General features: G+C 32.4%; 2 protein-coding genes across 3 annotated transcripts; one reads left to right on the top strand and one right to left on the bottom strand.

Moving 5' to 3' along the window:
* Positions 1-1983: 1983 nt before the first annotated feature.
* Positions 1984-14024, top strand: LOC137834624 (peroxisome biogenesis protein 5). 2 transcript variants are annotated; one of them, XM_068642705.1, is made up of 16 exons: positions 2011-2287; positions 2368-2496; positions 2630-2759; positions 3548-3741; positions 4336-4587; positions 5435-5551; positions 6218-6376; positions 7892-8085; positions 8543-8789; positions 9464-9548; positions 9907-10016; positions 10348-10572; positions 11033-11098; positions 12694-12788; positions 13314-13397; positions 13662-14024. In XM_068642705.1, exons 1-15 carry the CDS (start codon positions 2171-2173, stop codon positions 13393-13395), a joined length of 2202 nt encoding a protein of 733 aa, XP_068498806.1. In that variant the 5' UTR covers positions 2011-2170; the 3' UTR covers positions 13396-13397; positions 13662-14024. The 2 variants fall into 2 exon arrangements, with proteins under 2 accessions (XP_068498807.1, XP_068498806.1); XM_068642706.1 differs by having other exon boundaries at positions 1984-2287; positions 13314-14024.
* Positions 14025-14218: 194 nt separating this feature from the next.
* LOC137834625 (vacuolar protein sorting-associated protein 9A-like) lies at positions 14219-19433 on the bottom strand. Its single transcript, XM_068642707.1, has 6 exons — positions 19186-19433; positions 18573-18720; positions 17203-17373; positions 15640-15816; positions 14889-15189; positions 14219-14577 (listed from the first exon to the last, which is right to left on the bottom strand). Exons 1-6 carry the CDS (start codon positions 19290-19292, stop codon positions 14318-14320), a joined length of 1164 nt encoding a protein of 387 aa, XP_068498808.1. The 5' UTR covers positions 19293-19433; the 3' UTR covers positions 14219-14317.
* Positions 19434-20495: the final 1062 nt, after the last annotated feature.

Below are 20495 nucleotides of genomic sequence, written 5' to 3' on the forward strand. Positions count from 1 at the left end.
GCTCCATAAACTTCATTTGTCTAGTCCAAAACTTTCCCATAAACAATTTGGCTTTAAGTTGTTTTTCCTGTAAATTCCCAACATTGTGTTGAGGTATTCCTCATGTTCTTAATGAATACATGAATAAACAATAATGTCATTTATGAAAACTTGTCCAAAAATAAACAAAAATCATATTCATGTTGTTCATAACACAAAGTTAAAACATTCATCACTTCAACTTCAAACAACATCACAACATACTCATGGTGGTTAAATTTAGACTTAAAGGTTGTCTTTTAGACATCTTCATCCTTTGCAAAAAAAATTAATGATATCATTCTCATATAGATAACCTTGACGTATAATAAAAAATGACACTCATAAACTCATGTAATACTCGTTTATCACTCTCCACTCCTTCATATGAGCGAAACTACAAAACACTTTACTGAATTATGAATTTTGACTTGAGTATCAGAGTGTTTTTTGCAGGTACCATTCGAATCTGAACTTTGTTGAGACCGAGAGACAGAGTGACAAAAAAAGAGTAAGGAGTTCGCTTGGAGAGGAAGGGAAGAAGTGCCGACCAACCGAGGAGGTAGAGGAAAGCTCGAATAGTTCTCTTAGTTCCAACCCCATTCAAAAACAATAATAATGTTTTTTTTTTCTATAAAAATAACTATTTTAAAATTTTATTAATAACATTTATTTCAAATAACATCAATGACACTTTTAATATTACATCAACCCACTTACCATTTTTTTTATATTCACAATCCTCAAACCTAATTTAGTTACAATTTGTCGTGCAAATACATTTTTCTCGTTATAACTCATAAATTACCAAAAAAAAATGTTAATATTAATGATTATACACTTTGAATCTTTGATTTTATACATAAACTAATAATTATTGATATCACTTTACTACTAAATAAACTGTGCAGTGAAAGTGAATTTGATTGTTTATTAAATAAAAGTTAAAACATCTTGTTAAGAAAATGACTAAGTCTATATTTTTTAGGACTATTTAATACGGAAACGAATTGAAAATGATTGAAAGAAAATAAAATTATTAATTTTTGATAGTTTGGTTGTGATGAAAATGAAAAGGAAATAATACAAATTGTGTGAGACCCACACAAAACTTGTTTCTCTCCAAAACTAATATGAAATTTCTAGCAACAAAAAGAACATTGATTTATGTTGTGAAAAATTGTGTGTATTTATAAAAATTTCAAATTAAAAACATCTTTTCAACATAAGAATAAAGTTATTAAATAAAACACCTCTTAACATTATTAAACCATACAAATATTAAATAATACAAATATTAATTATGACAATACTTTAATCTATGTCAAAAATAAAAGAATTATATGTAGAACAAATACTGACATCGTGATACAACATGAACACGACGGAAATACGTATAACTTTTAAAATTAAAAATGTAGGACACAAAAATACGAATTTATATATTATATAATTATGAATTATGTAAATTGATTTATGTGTACAAATATGTTTTAATTTTCTTTTGGAATGTAGAAATGTTTTTTTATGACTGATTCAAAAAGATTTGTTCATTAATTTTACAATCATAATAAAAATTTATATAATAAATTTGAGTTTTTGAAAAATTAATATTTTTTTGTTAAATTGTGTTAGAACCATGCTACAATTACAAAAAATTAAACAAATATTTTTTTAATTGAACACTTTACCAATAAATATTTTACAAGTATCGTTCAAATAGTATCGTAGAAGTGTTTGTTTCTAATATATATGTTCGACACAAACGACGCATAAAATAACGAGTGTACAAAACTCATAAACCATAAAAAACCATAAGATAATAGAAATATGTACAAAATAATAAGTAGAAATTCCCACTTTTTCTTCTTCTTCAACTTATCCAAATAAAAGAGGTAAATTTTATGATCTATTTATATTTTATTAATATTGATATAAATAATAAAAATTTTAAAATTCTTTATGAAAATTAAAAAAAAATGAATAAAAAAAGAAAATGAGAAGCATAGAGGCAGATACAGATAACAAAAGAGCGCAACCAACGAGGGTGGCTGAAGAAGGGAAGAAACACCACACCAAACAAAACCATCGAAAAGCCACCGCCAATCGCCGAACAACACTGGCGGAAGACTGAGAACTGCAACGGTGGACCATGGCGATGCGCGACCTCGTTTCCGGTGCCGCCGCTTGCGGCGACTCTTCTTCTTCCTCCGCTAATCCTCTCGCTTCTCTAGCCAACGCCCTTGTTGGCTCTTCCTCCAAAACTCAGGTCTCAGTTTCTCCCCCTTTTCTCTTACTCTTTCTTCACTCCTCACTGATTTCAATTGTTTGGTCGCGAAACTGTAACAGGAGAGGCTGAAGGAGATTCCGACGTCCACTCTCACTGATCCTACCTCGCAATTTTACTCCACCGCTCTCCCCGTCAATCACCTTCCCGGCTCCGAATTCGATAAGCCGCTATTGGATGCAAACTATCAGGTTCGGTTTGGATTGGATTATTGTGTGTCTGCGATTGTTTGTGCCGTGTGTGTGTTTGCTATAATGTTATATCGTGTGATACTTCTCAATTATGAATTATTTGAGTTATTGTGTTTTTGTTGACGTGAAACAGGCTTCGGAGTTTTTGCATAGGTTCCGTGGCGCGAGTGGGCTCGAGGAGACGTGGGATGAGATACAGCGCGAGGGCGGGGTTGCCGGACAGCGGCAACTGGTGCCGGCGATTCAGCAGCCGCCGTTGGATGGTAGGTTGTGTTTGGATTTGTGAGAAGATGTTTTATGTTTTCATTTTGTTGGCTTTCAATAGGTTGTGCAAAGTAAGTGTAGACAGATTTTTATGTTTTTACTGTTTGTCTTCCTTTTGCTTTATGAACTTTAGGAAACCGAAAATAGAGTGAAAACAGAGAATAATATCGGAAAACGTTCTTTCAGAGATGAGTGCGACCTACCAAATTATGAGCGTGTTTCGTTGAATAAGGACTAACCAGACAGTTTTGTGATTTTCAGCAAATTTCGTCCGGCAGTGGAACAAAAATGTGTTTGATAGTGTTGTTAGTGTTTCTCGTGAACAAAATTAAGTGATTTTTTTTATTGTTTCTGTTTTTAATCGTCTGTTTTTTCCTGTATAAACTTCAGAAAACATAAAATGGAGTGAAAATGGAAAATATAAACAGAAAATGTTTTCTTGAACAAAACGGCTCTTATTAGAAAATAACTTTTGCCATGGCTGTTTTGAATTGGCTTTTTTTTCCTGTATAAATTTTAGAAAACAGAAAATTAAGTGAAAATAGAAATTATATACCGAAAATATTTTCTTGAACAAATCGGTTCTTAGAAAATAATCTTATTCTGTTGACTTGCCATGCTCTGTTAGTTGTGTATGGTGTTTTCTGTTGTTCCTTTTGTGGGCATTAGTAGCAGTGCTGTAATTAGTGGTGGTTGTACTGTGGACTTGATTTTGTTATATGGATGGATGCATTGACAAACTGAGCACAGAAGAAGAGGTGTGGAATTGATGTTGTTTTCTCTGCAGGGACACCACAAAGAGTTCTATCGAGTTTTCTGCACTCATTTCTTGACAGCAGCCGTGGTGGAGTGCCTTTTCATCCTACCCCTCTTCCGATGCTGGGTTTATCTGAAGGTGATAAACAATGCATACGGGACCGCAGCAGCATAATGGCCAGGCATCTCTTTGCAGATAAAAGTGAAGAATTTATTGATGCCCAAGTAAGGGAATTCATGGATACATTCATCTGGTTTCACTTGCTTTAGTCATACTCGTTGATGGAAAAGAGTAGCAGAAAGTTTTTAGTTGTTTGTGTATTAGAGATTTAGAGTTCAATATTTGATTACTGGTTAGGTGCAAAGATGATCACTTAGGCTCTGGTGTAATTGCTCAAGATGTTCTTCCTGTGTAACCTACCTTCATGTTTTGCTAAAATGATTTTTCCTTTTTTGTTGATAATTAACCCTGGATTTGATTAGATGGGCTTGGAGTTGCACCTGTACCATAGCTGTTTCTTCATGCACTTTGACTGACCTTTTATTTTTTTGAGTCAAATGTCAATCAGCATCACTTCGTTCTTAAGTTATATCTTCACCAAAGATTTACTTAGAAATTAGAAATGCTCTTCCGCTAGAGTATACCGACCTTTCCTTTTATAAAGCATGTGTAGTGATGATGTATTCTATCTTCTTGTGATCAATAATGATTTCTACCAGATATTTTGCTTCGTTGTCTTACATAAAATGTTGTCTTTGCCTATATTATTTTTTCTTGATTGTTTGACTCTGAACTCATCATATGTAACTACTTTTCAGGTAAACGCCCTTCTATGCTCTCTAGATATTGATAGCAATGTCCGTGGTAAGGGACCTATGCCTGAAAGATTTCGGGAGCTGGAGGACTACTGGAATGAGTCTCAAGGCAATATGAGACCTGGTCCTCCTGCTGCAGACGGGTGGATTACTGAATTTAGTCAACATAGGGGAAAATATGATAATCCCGATTCATGGGCTAACTCCTTTGAGCAACAACATGGTGCGAATGGTTGGGTGTCTGAATTTGAACATGTGAGAAGTCTTTAGTGTTCTATTTGTAGCTATAATTTGAAGTTACTTACCTTTTTTATCTGCAAATTATAGTATTGAACTTTATTGAGCAGACTTGTTATACTTAATTGTCTGTTGATGCAAACGTTGGGCAATTGTTCTCATATCTATGTTTCACAGTTGTATACAGTCTGAATAATGTTAGACTTCCAATACCCATTTTTTCTCAATTCATGAAATCTCCCAAACAAGTTCATCATATACTTAGTTAGTGGAAATTACTTCCGGAGCATCATTTCCAAGTTCTAATTTTAGATTTTCCTGGGCTAGCACGATGCTTCTACAGCCTTTTCATCCATTGTAGGTCTGTTCCTCCAAAATTTAGTTTCACCATCCCTACGTTTTTTTCCTTTGTCTGCGGGCTTCCCTTCCAAATAGTTTTCTTAACTTTGATGGAATGTCACATTTCTTCATTGGTGTGGATGTTGGCACCCATCACTTGTAGCACACATATGAGGAGGAAAGAGCAATTTCTGGAATGTCTTCAGAATGTCTGACTGCTTTATTTATTTTCTGCTTTGAGATTATTATAATTTCAATCAGAATTTCAAAACAAATAGAACCCATATAAACAGGTCATGAAAGAACATATAACTTAAAAAGGAAGGGTTGCATCATATCTTGTTTTATAGAATGTTTCTTTGATGCAATGCCTTTTTTCTTCGCTGGTCTTAATTTTGGTGTCACTAGCTTGGATTATACTGGTACTTGTAGAAAATAATCAATTTTTCGTTGTACCTGAGTATAAATTGTTATTTGTAATTCATTTCTTAATTTAAGATTATTTTCTCTTGCAATCTTTTTGCAGTCCCAATTGTCATCAGTAGGTCAAATGCAAGGTATGAACGTGTCAAACTTTGCTGCAATGGAACAGACTCGTATGCTTGCAAATACATTGGCCCAAAATGGTGACCCTAAATTTCAGGTTTCTCCACTACACATGAATTTTATATTTCCAATCCAGTACTTCAAACTGTGAGACAGTAGTTCATCAGTTTTTGACTTTTTGCTAATTTACTCACCCTTTCTTATCATGCTCGTTCTTTTTTTTAGTATACTAAGATAATTAAAAGAGAAATTTGGGAGAAATATTTATACATTAATCCCTTAGTGGATAATTGTTTACTCTTGCAATCTTAAGAATGTGAGCATTGAATTTAAAGTGAGTACTGTGAATAGATATTGAATTTAGCTAAATTTTCTACTTGTGTCAAGAATTTGACTACTTTGGGATGGATGGTCACTGTGTTCCTTAGCCTTAATTTTAGGAGCTCTACACATAATTTTTTGGTCTTGCACAATGATAGGACTTAGGTATTATGGGGGTGTCTGAGTCCCACATCGAGTAGTATGGGAAAAACTGTGAAATATTGATTATGTAGATTGTATGTGCTATGCCTTAATGTTTTATCGAAGGATCTCCTTGAAAGTCCCATGGATGGAACAAAAAACTTTCTGATTAATAATGATAAGCTTATTTTTTCAGTGCTATAATATTCATGCGCCCAAGATGAGTGTTTTATTTTGTTGTTGCATTTCTTTTCCCTCCTTGAAATAAAAATATTCAATTACATGCTTTTGTGGTATGCAGAACTCAAAATTCCTTCAATTTGTGTCAAAGATGAGCCGTGGCGAGTTGATTATTGATGACAACCAGGTTAAAGAGAATGCATCTGGAAATTGGGCTACAGAATATGATCAGCAATATAATGGTGGCCATGCATGGTCTGGAGAATTTTTAAATGATAAGGCATGTCCAACGAGCATGGAACCATATTATTCTTTTGCTAGTGTTTTATATTATTGATTGGCATATATTCAGTTATAAGGCTAACTTATATGAAGATATATTTTTTGGTTACTGTTAACCGTGTATTTGGTTATAAAACTAAATGAAAAGAGTGGACCTTTCTGAAAAGGCACTGAATAATTATGATATACCACAGATCTTAATCTCCAAATAATTTATACTTATGTAATAAGTGGTAACACAGCTGCTCTTAGTTGCATTATAGAATAAAAAGAGGGAATGTTCAGGTTAAGTGAAGATTAAAATACTCCTGAACAGAAGGAAGAAAATACTTCAGGTGAAAAAAATGCAGCAAGGTTGCCCAATATATGCTAATTATTGGAAAATCAACTCCTTTCAAGCACCCATTAGAGTACCATAGAGACCAAGATAACTACCCCATCCCAGAGTTAGTCATGGGTTAAAGAAGCACATATGAAAATGCAAGCATTTCACTTCAAGTAGATAAACCCAAGGACTGTATAAACTGTGCAACAATGCAAAATTTGACTCATTATAGGTAAATATCCTTTCAAATTTCAGGGTTAGTCTTTTCATATTTAATACAATTAAGGGAAGTTTGTATTATGAGGATAAAATGCTTGAATTAGATAAGCTGGACAGGGTTGTAGTCATTTTATCTTAGCTGGGTTGAGCTGGAGTTGCAGACCAAATTTTGATACGGTGTTTGTAAGAGTTGGGAAGCTTACTTGGATTGTAGTTTCAATAAGTTGATTTCTAATTTATTAGCAATTTCTTGAGGTTAGTTTCCATGTCTTTTGATGGTAATTTGGGTTGTTGTGGAGAATAATATATGAATTGGATGTTTTTTTTCATTCAGATGAGGTTTTGAAGGCTTTGACTGAGAAGGATAAGGAGATTTCCTGTCCTATTGGTGCTTGTACTTTACCATTTGTTCAGAAATGTTATCTGAGTTTTTGATAGAGTTCTTTAGAAACTATATCCATATGGGAAGTGGGTGTTAGCATGGGTTCTATGATCTTTATCCTTGAGAGTGGGTTTTTTCCTTTTTTGGGACTATTAAATAGCAGACTTCCCTGTATTCTTACTTGTGATTGTAATGCTGTGTGCGAACACTTGTGCAACTGTTTGATTAGATTGTTGGTTGTTTTTATTCCTAAATTCCAATTTTCCTTAATGTTTGGATGCGGGAGCCTTGGTGCAAAGGTAAGATTGCTTTGTCTGACCTGGAGGTGAATTATGAAAGCAGCTTCTCTACACATAGGGTATGCCTGCATATATTTGAACGTCCCTATACCCAAAACTGGTGGGAGATTCATGCATGAAGTCACCCTTTTATATGCATGCAAGTTTGATACAGCTCACATTTGATTTACTTTTGACTTGATTTTATTTTAAGAACAAAGTAATGAAATCATTGATGTGCATAGAAAATTAATTAATTGACGATCTCTTTTCCTAAAAGTTTTGAATGCTGACTTGTGGTGTCTCTAGGTTTATCATGGACCTGATCAGTGGGTGAATGAATATACAACTGAAGGACGGCAGCATGATGCACCTGATGATCAGTGGGTTAATGAATTTTCAAAGTTGAATGTTAATGATTGGGCAGATGAATTTGGTCAGCAGTTAGGTGAAGCAGCCTTAGGAGATGGCACTTCTGATAGTTGGGCACATGCATATGATGAGTAAGTCACACTTTTGAACAGAGTGAACTAAATTATTTTTTTCAGCATAAATAATATATACTGGATAGAGTGACAAACAACAGATTTTGTTTTAAGTAATAAGAATATATTGAATGAATCATAAGTATGCATCATCTTGTGTACTTTTGGTTGGGGGAACTTTTATGAATATAATTGGATGTTGCAATTTGAAAGCTGCTTTTGGCTGATGTGTCTCTAGTGGATTGATGTTTAATCTGGTTTTCTTCTTTTCTTTATTAAGAACTTCACTTTTTTCATCAATTAATTATTCTTTCACTAACATTAAAAAGTGTCTGTTCTTGTTCCTTTCCTACTGTTTATGTTTTTCTCTTTTTGCTTGGGTTATGCCATATGTTTTCTCTTTAGCATAAAAATATTACATGCCAGTGAGGAGGTTATTGCTTTATTAATAAAATTTCTTTGGGGTTATATGAAGGTTCTTAAATGAGCAAGTTGCTTCCAAGCAGCAGTTAGACAGTTCGAGGGGTGTGTATGTCTTTTCAGATTTAAACCCTTATGTTGGTCATCCAAATCCCCTAAAAGAAGGTCAAGATCTATTCAGAAAAGGACTTTTAAGTGAAGCAGTTCTAGCATTGGAAGCTGAAGTCCTAAAAAATCCTGAGAATGCTGAAGGGTGGAGACTGCTTGGAATAGCACATGCAGAGAATGATGATGACCAACAGGTTAGCTTATGCCTTATTGATATCCCATATCTGTGTAGTCTGCAATCCCATGTATCATTGTGTAGGTGTAATTTTCTGGAGCCATACACATGTTATACAGAACAAACAATTCTATTAATTAATTTGTTTGAATTTATATGTCAACAGTCTATGGCAGAGATCGTATTTCTGTTCAATGTATTATGCTATTCAAATTTGCTTCTTTGGTGAACCATAAGATGATTGTTCTAGATATATTCTTTTGTGCTTCCAATTTCATTTTTAAAAAAATGGTTCACTGAATAGTATATTTGTTGGCCATTTCATATGTACAAAAAATAGTAAATTACTATTTTCGTAACTTAAGATGTAGAATATGCATTTAGGTGCAATTAAATAGAAATCTTATTATTTCATGACCTATTTTTACTCTTTTTTGCTGCCTCTAAGGTCTTGTTTTAATATGGAAACCTGCCAAATTTCAGTGTACATTTTATGTAGCCATCATGTGATTTTTTTTATATTAGACTATTTGGTAAAAGACTAATACTTTATTTTTCTACCTTGTCCTTTGTTACACAGTGTAATTGTCTTTGTCAACACTTATCACAATTTAACTGCTTTGAGCGCATCACTCTTATTTTAGAATGTTTACTTTAGAACTTACTGTTTTAAAACTATTTAAACTTACACAGGCTATTGCAGCAATGATGCGTGCGCAGGAGGCTGACCCGACAAACTTGGAAGTGCTTCTTGCTCTTGGTGTTAGTCATACAAATGGTTAGTGATGGTCTCCGATTTATTGCCTCGATGAATGATATAAATGATAATAGCAATCTAGCTTAAAGATCATTTATCACATTAATCCTTGATGCTCGAGTTAATTTTATATGTATATTCCTACTCAGTTTTGAAATTTTTCTTTGATGAAAATTCTAAAAGTTGGATATTTCTTTAAAGGAGCTAATATACTTTTACTTGCTTTATTTTGTATTTGCTTGCTTTGGAAGGATTCTTATACTTCAATTTATACTTGTCTTCTGAATTTGTAACTGAAAGCATTGATGCAAAATGACTTCTAGGTTTTTCCATTGTATTCCTAGATATAAGATATTGAGCTATCTGCTGATATTTGCAGAACTAGAGCAATCTGCTGCTTTGAAGTATCTATATGGATGGTTGCGCCATCACCCAAAATATGGAACACTTGCCCCACCCGAGATGTCCGATTCTTTGTACTATGCTGATGTAAGTGCATTGATTACCTAGTTTTGGAATTGTGTAAAGGATTATTAAATATAGTAGTGGGCCATTAAAACCTCATGCATACATTACCCGGGTCTTTAATGACACCGAACTAATTTCCCTCTAATTCGGTTGGCTCATTTATTCCTAGTTGATATGGGATCTCCAACATATACTAAGTATAATTTAGAAAATGTACTCTTATATTATATGAAATCAAGAGTATTAAATGAACCTAACTACCATTCTTAATAGATGTGAAATTAGTTATTTTTGCTTATATATGAGACGAAAGTGAGTATTAGATTGGAAAAATTGATTTTCCTTTCTGCAGGTTGCTAGGTTATTCAATGACGCTGCTGAACTATCTCCGGATGATGCAGATGTCCACATAGTTCTTGGGGTTATGTATAACTTATCCAGAGAATATGACAAAGCTATTGCATCTTTTGAAAGAGCATTGAAACTTAAGCCCCAGGATTACTCATTATGGAACAAACTGGGTGCTACACAAGCAAACAGTATTCAAAGTGCTGATGCAATAATGGCTTATCAACAGGTGCTGTGTATAGAATTTAATGCTGTTATTGCTGTAGCTTTAATGTAATTGTGTCAAGATATTTGGAAATCAAATGTGTGATCATGAGGGGGACATTTATCAAACTATAAGTTACGGAGTTTTTCATGTCTCTTTCCAAATCCTTGATTTTGCTAATTTGATGATATATCACTAGCTCTTTAGTTATTTTCTTGTACAGATATTTCCATCTGCAAATTGTATGATTAGTGAGTATTATGTATATCCTATGCTAAGTGACCAAAAAAAGAGTTGAGCAATTTTATGAAGATGACAGTCAAATAGGCTTTTATTCATTTTGTGCAAGTTTAGTTAACTGGCTTTTCTATAATTTTATTGTAAAATCATGTTTTTGGAGTGAACGTGCAATCTATTTCTTTTAGTTAAATACATTCTTTGTCGGATGCAATTCACCCTTTGACTAAAACAATAATCATTTCAGGCACTGGATTTAAAGCCTAATTATGTTCGTGCTTGGGCAAATATGGGTATCAGCTATGCAAACCAGGTCAGTTCCCTGCTGGACATTTATCTTTATTTGTATCATACATATCAAGCTAGAAGTAGAACTATGCTTGTCATATCAGTTTTCACTATCGTTATGGTAACTGTATTCCGCAGCTGCAAATGTAAAACTGTAATATGTATGTGTGTTACAGCTATATCAGTAAAAAAATACTCAACTATACGATTTTAGGTTCTGGATTTCAATCTTTTCTCCAAAGCAAGGCAGTAAACATTGTAGTGTTGGTGGGTGTACCTTTGGATGCCCATCTATGCAGCATGTTGGAACATGTTAGGGGCGATTTTTTTTGTTGTGGAATAAGGAAGCCTGTAAAGTATTTTGGATAAGTTTAGCTTTTGTTGTGGAGATATTATGGTGCAGTTGTTTGCCTTAATGGTTGGAGAAAGACACCATTTTCCTTTTACTTGTGAGAAAGAGAGAGGAAGGAAATAGAGAGGAGGAAGATAGGATGGAAATACCTAACTTTTACTGTTTGAGAGGATAAAAAAGAAGAATAATTTTTGGTTGGGGTCCATTTAAAATTTCCCAAAAGTTGTATTTAGGGGTGGCAATGCGGGCTGACCCGTCCAACATAAGCCCACCTCTGCGTTTGGCCCGCAAAACACGGACCGGTTTGACCCGTCCCGCACAAGGAGTGCGGGCACATTTCACTGGCTGCCCCACATAAGAGGTAACCCCGCATAAGAGGTAACTCACGGGCTTGTGGACCAACCCGCATAAGAAAAATAATTTTTTAAAAATTAAAATTTCATTAGTTATAAAAAATCTTATTCCTACAGTTGAAAATTTAGAATTTTATCCCTATTTCAATTCATTCAGGGCAATTGCTTCCTGCACCTAATCAATTTTGACTGGCACCCAACCTAATGAGCCTTCATTCAGTTAAGATACAAATATGAATTCTAAGTATGAGGGTTCCTAGAAGGCTTTATTAAAGATAATTAAAGTTTTGTTTTGCATCTATTTTTCCTATATATGTATATAAGAGTATCTTATCAAAGTTTTGTTACCAAATGTTTTAAGGAAGATGACTAATTTTTTAACTATCTTATTGAAATCTCTTTTTATATTAGTTTTTTAACAAATTTTAAATATAACACTTTATTTAAAACTAAATCCACTGTCATTCTTAATCTTAACTCCTTTAGATGATTAAAATGAAACATTTCTTTTTTAGTACATTAAATTCATTTTTTTTAAATAAAATAAAATAAAGATCACTCTGGGTGAGTGGGATATGATTTTTTTTGCCAAAAAAAATAACTACTTTTTTATTTAGGCGGGCTAGCGGGTTATGTGGGACGGGCTAAGCGGGTCAGCGGGTTAGATTAGTGAGCCCGCCCTGCGGTCTTTGGTAGCGGGCTACGGGTGAGTCTGCATAGCCCGTCCCGCATTGTCATCCCTACTCTCTATTCTGTAATAGATGTCAAAGATGCAGGAATAAAAATGACAGTTATCTAAGGCTACCAATTTCGCCTTTTCTATTTTTTAATCTAATTTGCTATTTTGTATATATTGTATCTTAACTGTCATGATAATACTAATTTACTATACCTACCTTTCACACTTCCTTACAGGGTATGTACGACGAGTCCATTCGATATTATGTTAGAGCACTTGCCATGAATCCAAAAGCAGAGAACGCATGGCAATATTTGAGAATTTCATTGAGGTATGATATTATATTATATATTATTAACAGAGAAAAGTATTGCAGGATTTTACTGACAATAATAGGATAGTGATAATTCAAATTACACTAAAAAAAATTATTAAATAGAAATCAATTTTAAAAACAAAAAACAATTAGTTGGTATATTAACTAAATTAGATACTATTTTAGAGAGTAAAAAAATATTGATTTTTAAATTAGTTTCTATTATTAATAAATAGTTTCAAAATTGGTATCAAATTTAACTACCAAGGTTTTTTTATACCAAATTTAGAATATAAATAATTAATAGTGAAAACTTTGGTTGCTAATTAGATACCAATTTAGAAATTATTTATCAATAATAAAAACTAATTTAAAAATCAATAATTTTTTTAATCTCTAAAATAATATTTAATTTAGTCAATATTAGTAACTAATTATTTTTAATCTCTAAAATTTGTTTTTATTTAATAATTTTCTAGTAGTGTTAGATGTTGATTTTATATTCCCGTGACTTACCTTCTGTCTCATCCTATTTTCCAGTTGTGCTTCTAGGAATGACATGTTGGAAGCTTGTGATAGGCGTAATTTGGACCTTCTCCAGAAGGAGTTTCCACTACAGTAGGGGTGCGTTTGAGTAAACTGTTTAATTAAGCACTAATAAGTGCTTATAAGCACTTCCGCAGAAGTTATTTTTATAATTGAAAGAGGAATTTTCAAATAAACTTGAGGTATTTTTATGAGTGTACTGGAGAGCTTATTAAAATAAGTTGAAAACAACTTATTAGACATGTAATAAGCTGATTCTATAAGTTTTCACACACACTTGCGCAAATGGCACTATTATAAGTTCAAATAAGCTTTGACTTTTTCTGAGTGGGTGAATTACAGGAGGAACTGTTCTTATGTGGAGGTGGTTGCTTGAACATGAATCCTAATTTTCCTTAATACTTTTGGATGAGTAAACGGTACCTTTTCTGACATTAAAGCTCGCAGTAGATGTCTGCTTCCATTGAGATTTCTGGAAGAATTGAAAGGCCATAAAGTGACTAAGCCTGCAGGTGAATACGATGCATTATTATTCTATCAATCTTTGAACATATATGGTGTATGTATATTATGAAATAGGCACAGCTACAGACTCCATTTCTTAATGTTACAAAAACTACTTTCCATAATAAAGTTGGGTTGTCGTGTATGTAGATAAATACAACTATACAAGATTAATCGCATATCATGTATTTAATTTTCTTATATTATCATTTGATTATCCTTTTTGAGATTATACTCTATTAATTATCTCTATGTATCACTCATTTAACTGAGTGTGTATTCGGCACTCAAGGTTAAGCCTTGTTTGGATAATCTTGTGTATCAGTACGTATCTTCATCTACAAATGAAGCTTAACATACTTATCTTCATCTTTTTAGCATCATTTAAGTCGAAGTTATCAAGAAGTTAGTTAACATACTTATCTCAAATTTTCGTTAGTATCATTAAAAAATTACATTACTAACGTAAGGACGGAAATTGGTGTATGTATGCATTAATTATCTTGGTGGGTGGTGGGTGTGTTGATCCCTGGATGCTGTGAAAGCAGAGTTTCTGCACTTTGTTTCTCTATCTGACGAAGGAGGGGTTCTCTCTCTGATGTTGAAAGGCAACTGATAGCTTTGCATAGAATTGTGTACTTAGCAACTAAATCCTTGTAGTCACTTAATAGCATGTCCACATCTCCGACTGTTAGCTCTTTGCTCTTTGCTTCCATGTAAGGATAATTTGATCCATGTTCTACATCTTTAAACACTGCAAGGCTCCAACAAGTATTTATAGAAATGGATCAAATTAAAGAGTTGAAATAAATCATAGTTAAGTAACGTAACTTCTTTTAAACAAAACATAAGTTAATTTTAACTTGGATATTTAATCATTAAAAGTTTATCCAAAATGACAGTGCCTGTTTGGTAAGGATTATTTTGATTGAGTAAATAATTGTTATTTGAAAAGCTCGTTTCCAAACAGTTATACTGATAAACTAATTATTAATTTTTTAAAATAAACCAAACAGTGCACTTCATACTAAAAAAACAGGGATTAAGAAAACAAGTTATGCTAACCTCCAGTGTCATCAAGTTTGTGGTGCATTTTCTCTGAGCAACTGCACTTGTTGTTCTCTTGCTGGCTCATTTGACATGTAGAGGACGATTCATTTGTGACTTTATTGATCAACTTGGCTGCTTGCATGCTCTCCTCAAATTTGATTTCGTCCATTGAAAGTGATTTGGCATTTAAGTCAACTATAAATGCCGCTGCTGACACAAGATTTGTAAAATAATATTCAGCTTCTGAGATGAGTTTTGCTTGCCTTCTGAACAACTTGATGAATTTGAGGTTAGAATGCAACTTTTGAGGATTTGCCTGAAAGTGACAAACCAAAAGGAATAAACAATCAGTGTAAAGTGAAGCCTACAGCGACCGAAAATCAATGAAATGAAAAGTTAAAATTTAATTAAAACACAATTTATAGGCTCAAGACAATGCTGCCGAAATCATGATGAGGCTTTACCCGTCATTGCTATTACAAAATATTTTTATTTTTTATTGAAAAAAACATGACTCAAGTTCTCTCTCTACATAGGACCTTAAAAGTTGGACTGAAGTATCACTAGAGTATGTTGGATTTTAACACACCATCATCACACCGCGGAAGATGTCAACAAATATTAAAATAGATTATGATATTATGTTGGAATTAGATACAAAGCATCTTCTATGTAACACTGTTATAATATAAGCAAAAGAGGGTCTCGTTATCCTAAATTTTTTTTTGACACCCTGTAGAATGTCTCATTACCAAGGGGGGCTTGCCTTGATCGTAACATATATGAGCACAGGAAGAAAGTCATCTGCCCCAGCTGGAACATGCTCAGACACTGCAACATTTAGCAGCACCTTGTTAATGACCCGGCAACAATTCAAAATGCTCAGGAGTTTCTCATGGGGAGCTTTGAAGGCATTGATTTTCAGCAATTCTTTCTCTGCAAGCTGAGTGAAAAAGGAAAATGGTGTCAATATTCTTCCTCATACCTGTTAATTAGTCGCTTTTGGACTATTTTAAGGGGCTCCTTATTATCTTTATTTCTTTTAATTTGTTTTTAATGTTTCAGGTTTTTTTTTTACTTAGGCAATAAGTGATTCCTAGTAGCCAGTTATCCAAGATAGTTTAAATCTTAGTAGCACGTTAGTTTTCCATTTTATCTGAAATATTATAAGTTGGACTGTTGCTGATTAATAAAATAATTCCCCACTCATTAAAAATAATCCTACCTACGTACATGCTTCTCTGCTTTTTACTCTTCTTTCATAAAACCAGCAAACTGGTGTCATCAAATTCTGCAATACTTATAAATAGTTCTTATTTATAGAAAAGCTGAAGGCCTTTTATTTAAATATTGGAATTGGCATTAACTGTTGCAATTTAAACTCCATTTTTTTCTTCCAAAAATCCTCTGCTTGACCTCTTACAGTTTCATAACAAGGTGCTAAGGATTTCTCAAATCAAGATACAACTATTCCAAAAGTTCAATTTATTAATTGAAGACACATGATCAACTTTATACCATATTTCTAACATTCCTCCAGACAATAGTCCTTTAAACATAAATCATAGACAGAGGATACGAATCAGTTGATGCTTGGAACTGTCATTCTTCTAATAACACTGACTGTCCAACTTGTTAGTAACATTCATTTACAATGATGATTCTATATGCTTAACGTTTTCCAATTTTACTAAAAATTGTATAGAAGACTTCTATATATTTTTAAGAGAATGAATTATAGTTTTTCGTCAGTAGTTTTTAACCCATGGCTCTTTTTTCTCTGTATCAGTAATTCAACTACTATAGTATTTTTAGTGAATAATGTAAAAGAAATAACAGAATAATTGTTTTGAACAATAATGACATAATTACTTCCTATTGATAGAGATAGGAGAAAATTTTCTAACTTCTATTAGAAGATTAGGAGTTCCAAGTATTAGGTGAAAACACTAAAATGATTTTATATTTCATCTCTAACCTAACGAATACCAACCACGAGTGAAAAGAATTTGCTTTTCAAAGGCTTATTATTAGAGAGAAGAGAAACAAAGTGTCATTTCTTATCTTCTCAGCTAGTGTTCTACTGCTGAAAAATAACATTATCCCCACAAATTTCTTTCCATGTCTCACCAAAAATGCTAACAAATGGACAGTTTCCTTCAATGCTTATATTAAAATATAATTTCATTATGAACAGGCGTTAAAAGCTACATGATAAGAAAAAGTAATGGCATAATTTGTCTAAGCCAGAGCCTATTCAATGTAATAGTTGATGACTAGGTAGAAATTACCAGAATTAAATTTAATCTTGGGTTCTAATGAAGCATACCAGCCATGAGGCTTCATTTTGAAGAATTGGCGGTATATCCAAATGTTCAGGCTTCAGAAAGGTTTGGAGCAGGCATATTTTCTCAGAGATTTCATTGTCAATCTTTGCATCCTCAGGAGTAGCAGAAAATGTTCGAGAGAACAATTTAATCATTATATATTTTTCTAAACCCTGCAGGTAAAATACATAATGTAGTCATATTCATATACTAAATCAAAAACATCCCCTCGATGTTGAAATGCAAGCAGAAATATCACTATGCTCTGGTTTAAAAAAAGGAATTAGAGAGTCAATACCAACTTAGGCAGTGTTGCATTAATAGCTTTCACTAAGGAAGTTACATAATACTGCTTACAAATACACTGATAATATAAAGTAGTTTTGTACTGTTATTCAATCACAAATCATTGTGTATGGTGAATTTCTTCTTAAATTACTACCTACCAACGGTAATTTCTGGTTGATTGATATTGTAAGAAATTTGACTAACATTACATAGTTATTAATCTAATAAACATATTTAAGTGGTGTTCAACCTTTGTGTGTTACATAATGAATGGAGAAGCAAGTTGTTGTCATATGTCGTGTTTGTGTAAGGAAGGAGAGACGAGAAAAGAGGGAATAGCAATTTTGAATACTCCTCTGAGCTTAGTTTGAAATATTCTAAATTCCTCTATTTTTGCAAAAAAATAATATTGTATAACCCTTCTATTTTTGGGCAAATATTGGTGAAGCTTAGCTTAGGTTTTATTAAATTAGTTAGGACAACATTTTTTAAAAGGTTAATCAGTATGAAAATATTAGGTTTAAACTCATTGAAAATGGTTTTTAAAGTCAACCTGTTTGATTAGGTATATATGATGTAATATTATAATGAAAGCCTATGAGAATAGTATATGTACTTGGATATTTAAGGGCCTTAAATCTGAAGCATACTTTTAGACTTGTGAACCTATACAGGAGGTAACATTTTTACCTTTTTAAAAGACTGTTACTATAAAATAGGATTTAAATAAAATTTTAAGTCAAACTTAGATCTTAAATTCGAGAATCAAGAATTTAAATTTCCTATCACTTAATCTGACAACTCATTTTCACTCTTGCCTTCCATTAAGACAATTGTAACATGGAAAATAATAATTTGAAAACTCTTGAGTGGTATACAATTCTTGGGATAAATTTTAAAATAAATATATATAATAAAGAGTAAATTTGTAATTAAATAATATGAAAATTTAAAATAATAATATTAAGAATTGTAATATGGTTATAAAAAATTAGAGTTATTTATAATATAGACATCTGTTGATTTGTTAATATATTAAATTGATGTAGTGTGGTACAAAATTATAATTATTTGATGAACGAACCTCCATGGCACAATCAATGTCTTCTTCAGAGGCAGTTGTCCACAGTGGATGATCTCTCATTGCAGCTTCCATTGACAGAAAAAAATCTTGAACTCTTTTCCCATCGTTCTCAGGTTTCGGTTGGTAAAACGAAAACGATACTATAAAGCTGATAAAATAATTTGCCGTCAGGATTAATAGGAGCACAAAACAGACAAAACAAAATTTAACATAAGAATTCATCACCAAAGCTTATTCAATAGTACTGAATAATTATTTTTGTTGAACAAAAAAGTATCATACAGCTGGAATACGATATCCTGCGACAAATTCCTTTTCATACAAATAAATTGAGCGATCGAACTTACGATCACATTATTAAAAAACACAGTCATTTGCGAATCACAGCACACAATACTGATAATAATACTGAATAATTGAACTCATAAATGGTAAATTGAATGCAATGCAATGTGGTGAACGGAGAAGTGATAATAAAACTAACAATAAACACAAACTAGTTTCTCTTAGAACTTCTGAATGCATAAACAGAGTGGAAGAAATGTGTAGCATAAGCATTGAAATTGAACAAGAGAAAATGAAAAAAGGAAAGTAGAGTGAAAGTGGTGGTTGCCTCTTGATGGATCGAACGAGGTCAAGGGAAGCAGGGTGATGCATGCGATTGAGAAAATCAGTGAAAGAGGTTTTTGATCTTGAGTCTGCGAGAGTATCGGTGTTCATGTTGTTGATGATAATCGAATCGCAATTGAAGAGAGATTGAAAGAGAAAGAGGAAGAGGAAGAGGCAGCATGTTCCAGAATGAAAGAGAGGAAAAGAATTAGGTGATGAATACACGTGATTCACGTTTTATGCAACTACCGGTACAACATACTTACTCTACTGATTCGTCAACTCTTCTTCTCTTCTACGTGGTCATATATATTATATTGGTGTTACGTTGACACGGTAAACAGTAAATATATACACTTCATATTTAAATAAATTAATACTTTAATAATTTTTATTTTTATTCTTAAGTGATGATGTTAAAGAAACTTTTCTCTTATATATTATACTAAAATATAAGATAATTTTTTAATACTTCAAATTAGGATGAACGTAATTTTGGTTTCCGTGATTTAAAAAAAAGAAAATCATTTTCATTCACAATTTTTGAAAAATACATTCTCTGTTAATGTGATTGAATAATTTTGTACTCTTCAAATAGATAACTTTTTAAAAATTTGTGAGATCTAGAATAAAAATTATGGACTAAAATCATAATTTTTTTACCATTAATGTATCAATCACTTAGCATTAGCATCTATCAATATAAAATAATAATTTTTGTGAAGTTAAGGTTTTTTGAATTTATTGTTTTACCTATCTGAATATCCTCAGCTTAAGGAGTATGTTAGAAATATCAAATAAATTGAGTACATAAATTAAGTTTTGACAACATCTCTAGGAACACTATATTGATAACACCAGATATCTATTTCGATTATATCAATCAGCAATTAAATTACAAAATCTTGTATTAATTTTGATTTTATATAATACGTATTGATAGTAAAGTTGTATTTCGAGAATTGCAAGAATCAAAATACTTAATCTAAAAAATATGACTACAATAAAAAAATTATTTATTTGTGAGGCTTGTTTTGTTTTAAAAAAAAATATATAAAACACGCAGAGCATCACAATATAACACATTGATATGCTATGTTATATCTATCATTTGCATTATATCCAAATAGCATTAAAATAAGAAAAAGAAATGGAAAAGAGTAGAAAGACTAAACCAAAACCTACTCAAGAAACTTATAATAAAATAAAGAACATGTAACATAATAGGACATCTGTGAGGCTTTGAAACAATGACAAGTCACTTTATTAGGACAAATTCTCTTTACCGTTAATTTCTGTTTAAGATATGATAGC

The sequence above is a fragment of the Phaseolus vulgaris genome, chromosome 5, assembly GCF_000499845.2.
Source record: "Phaseolus vulgaris cultivar G19833 chromosome 5, P. vulgaris v2.0, whole genome shotgun sequence".
In the NCBI taxonomy this organism is placed as follows: domain Eukaryota; kingdom Viridiplantae; phylum Streptophyta; class Magnoliopsida; order Fabales; family Fabaceae; genus Phaseolus; species Phaseolus vulgaris.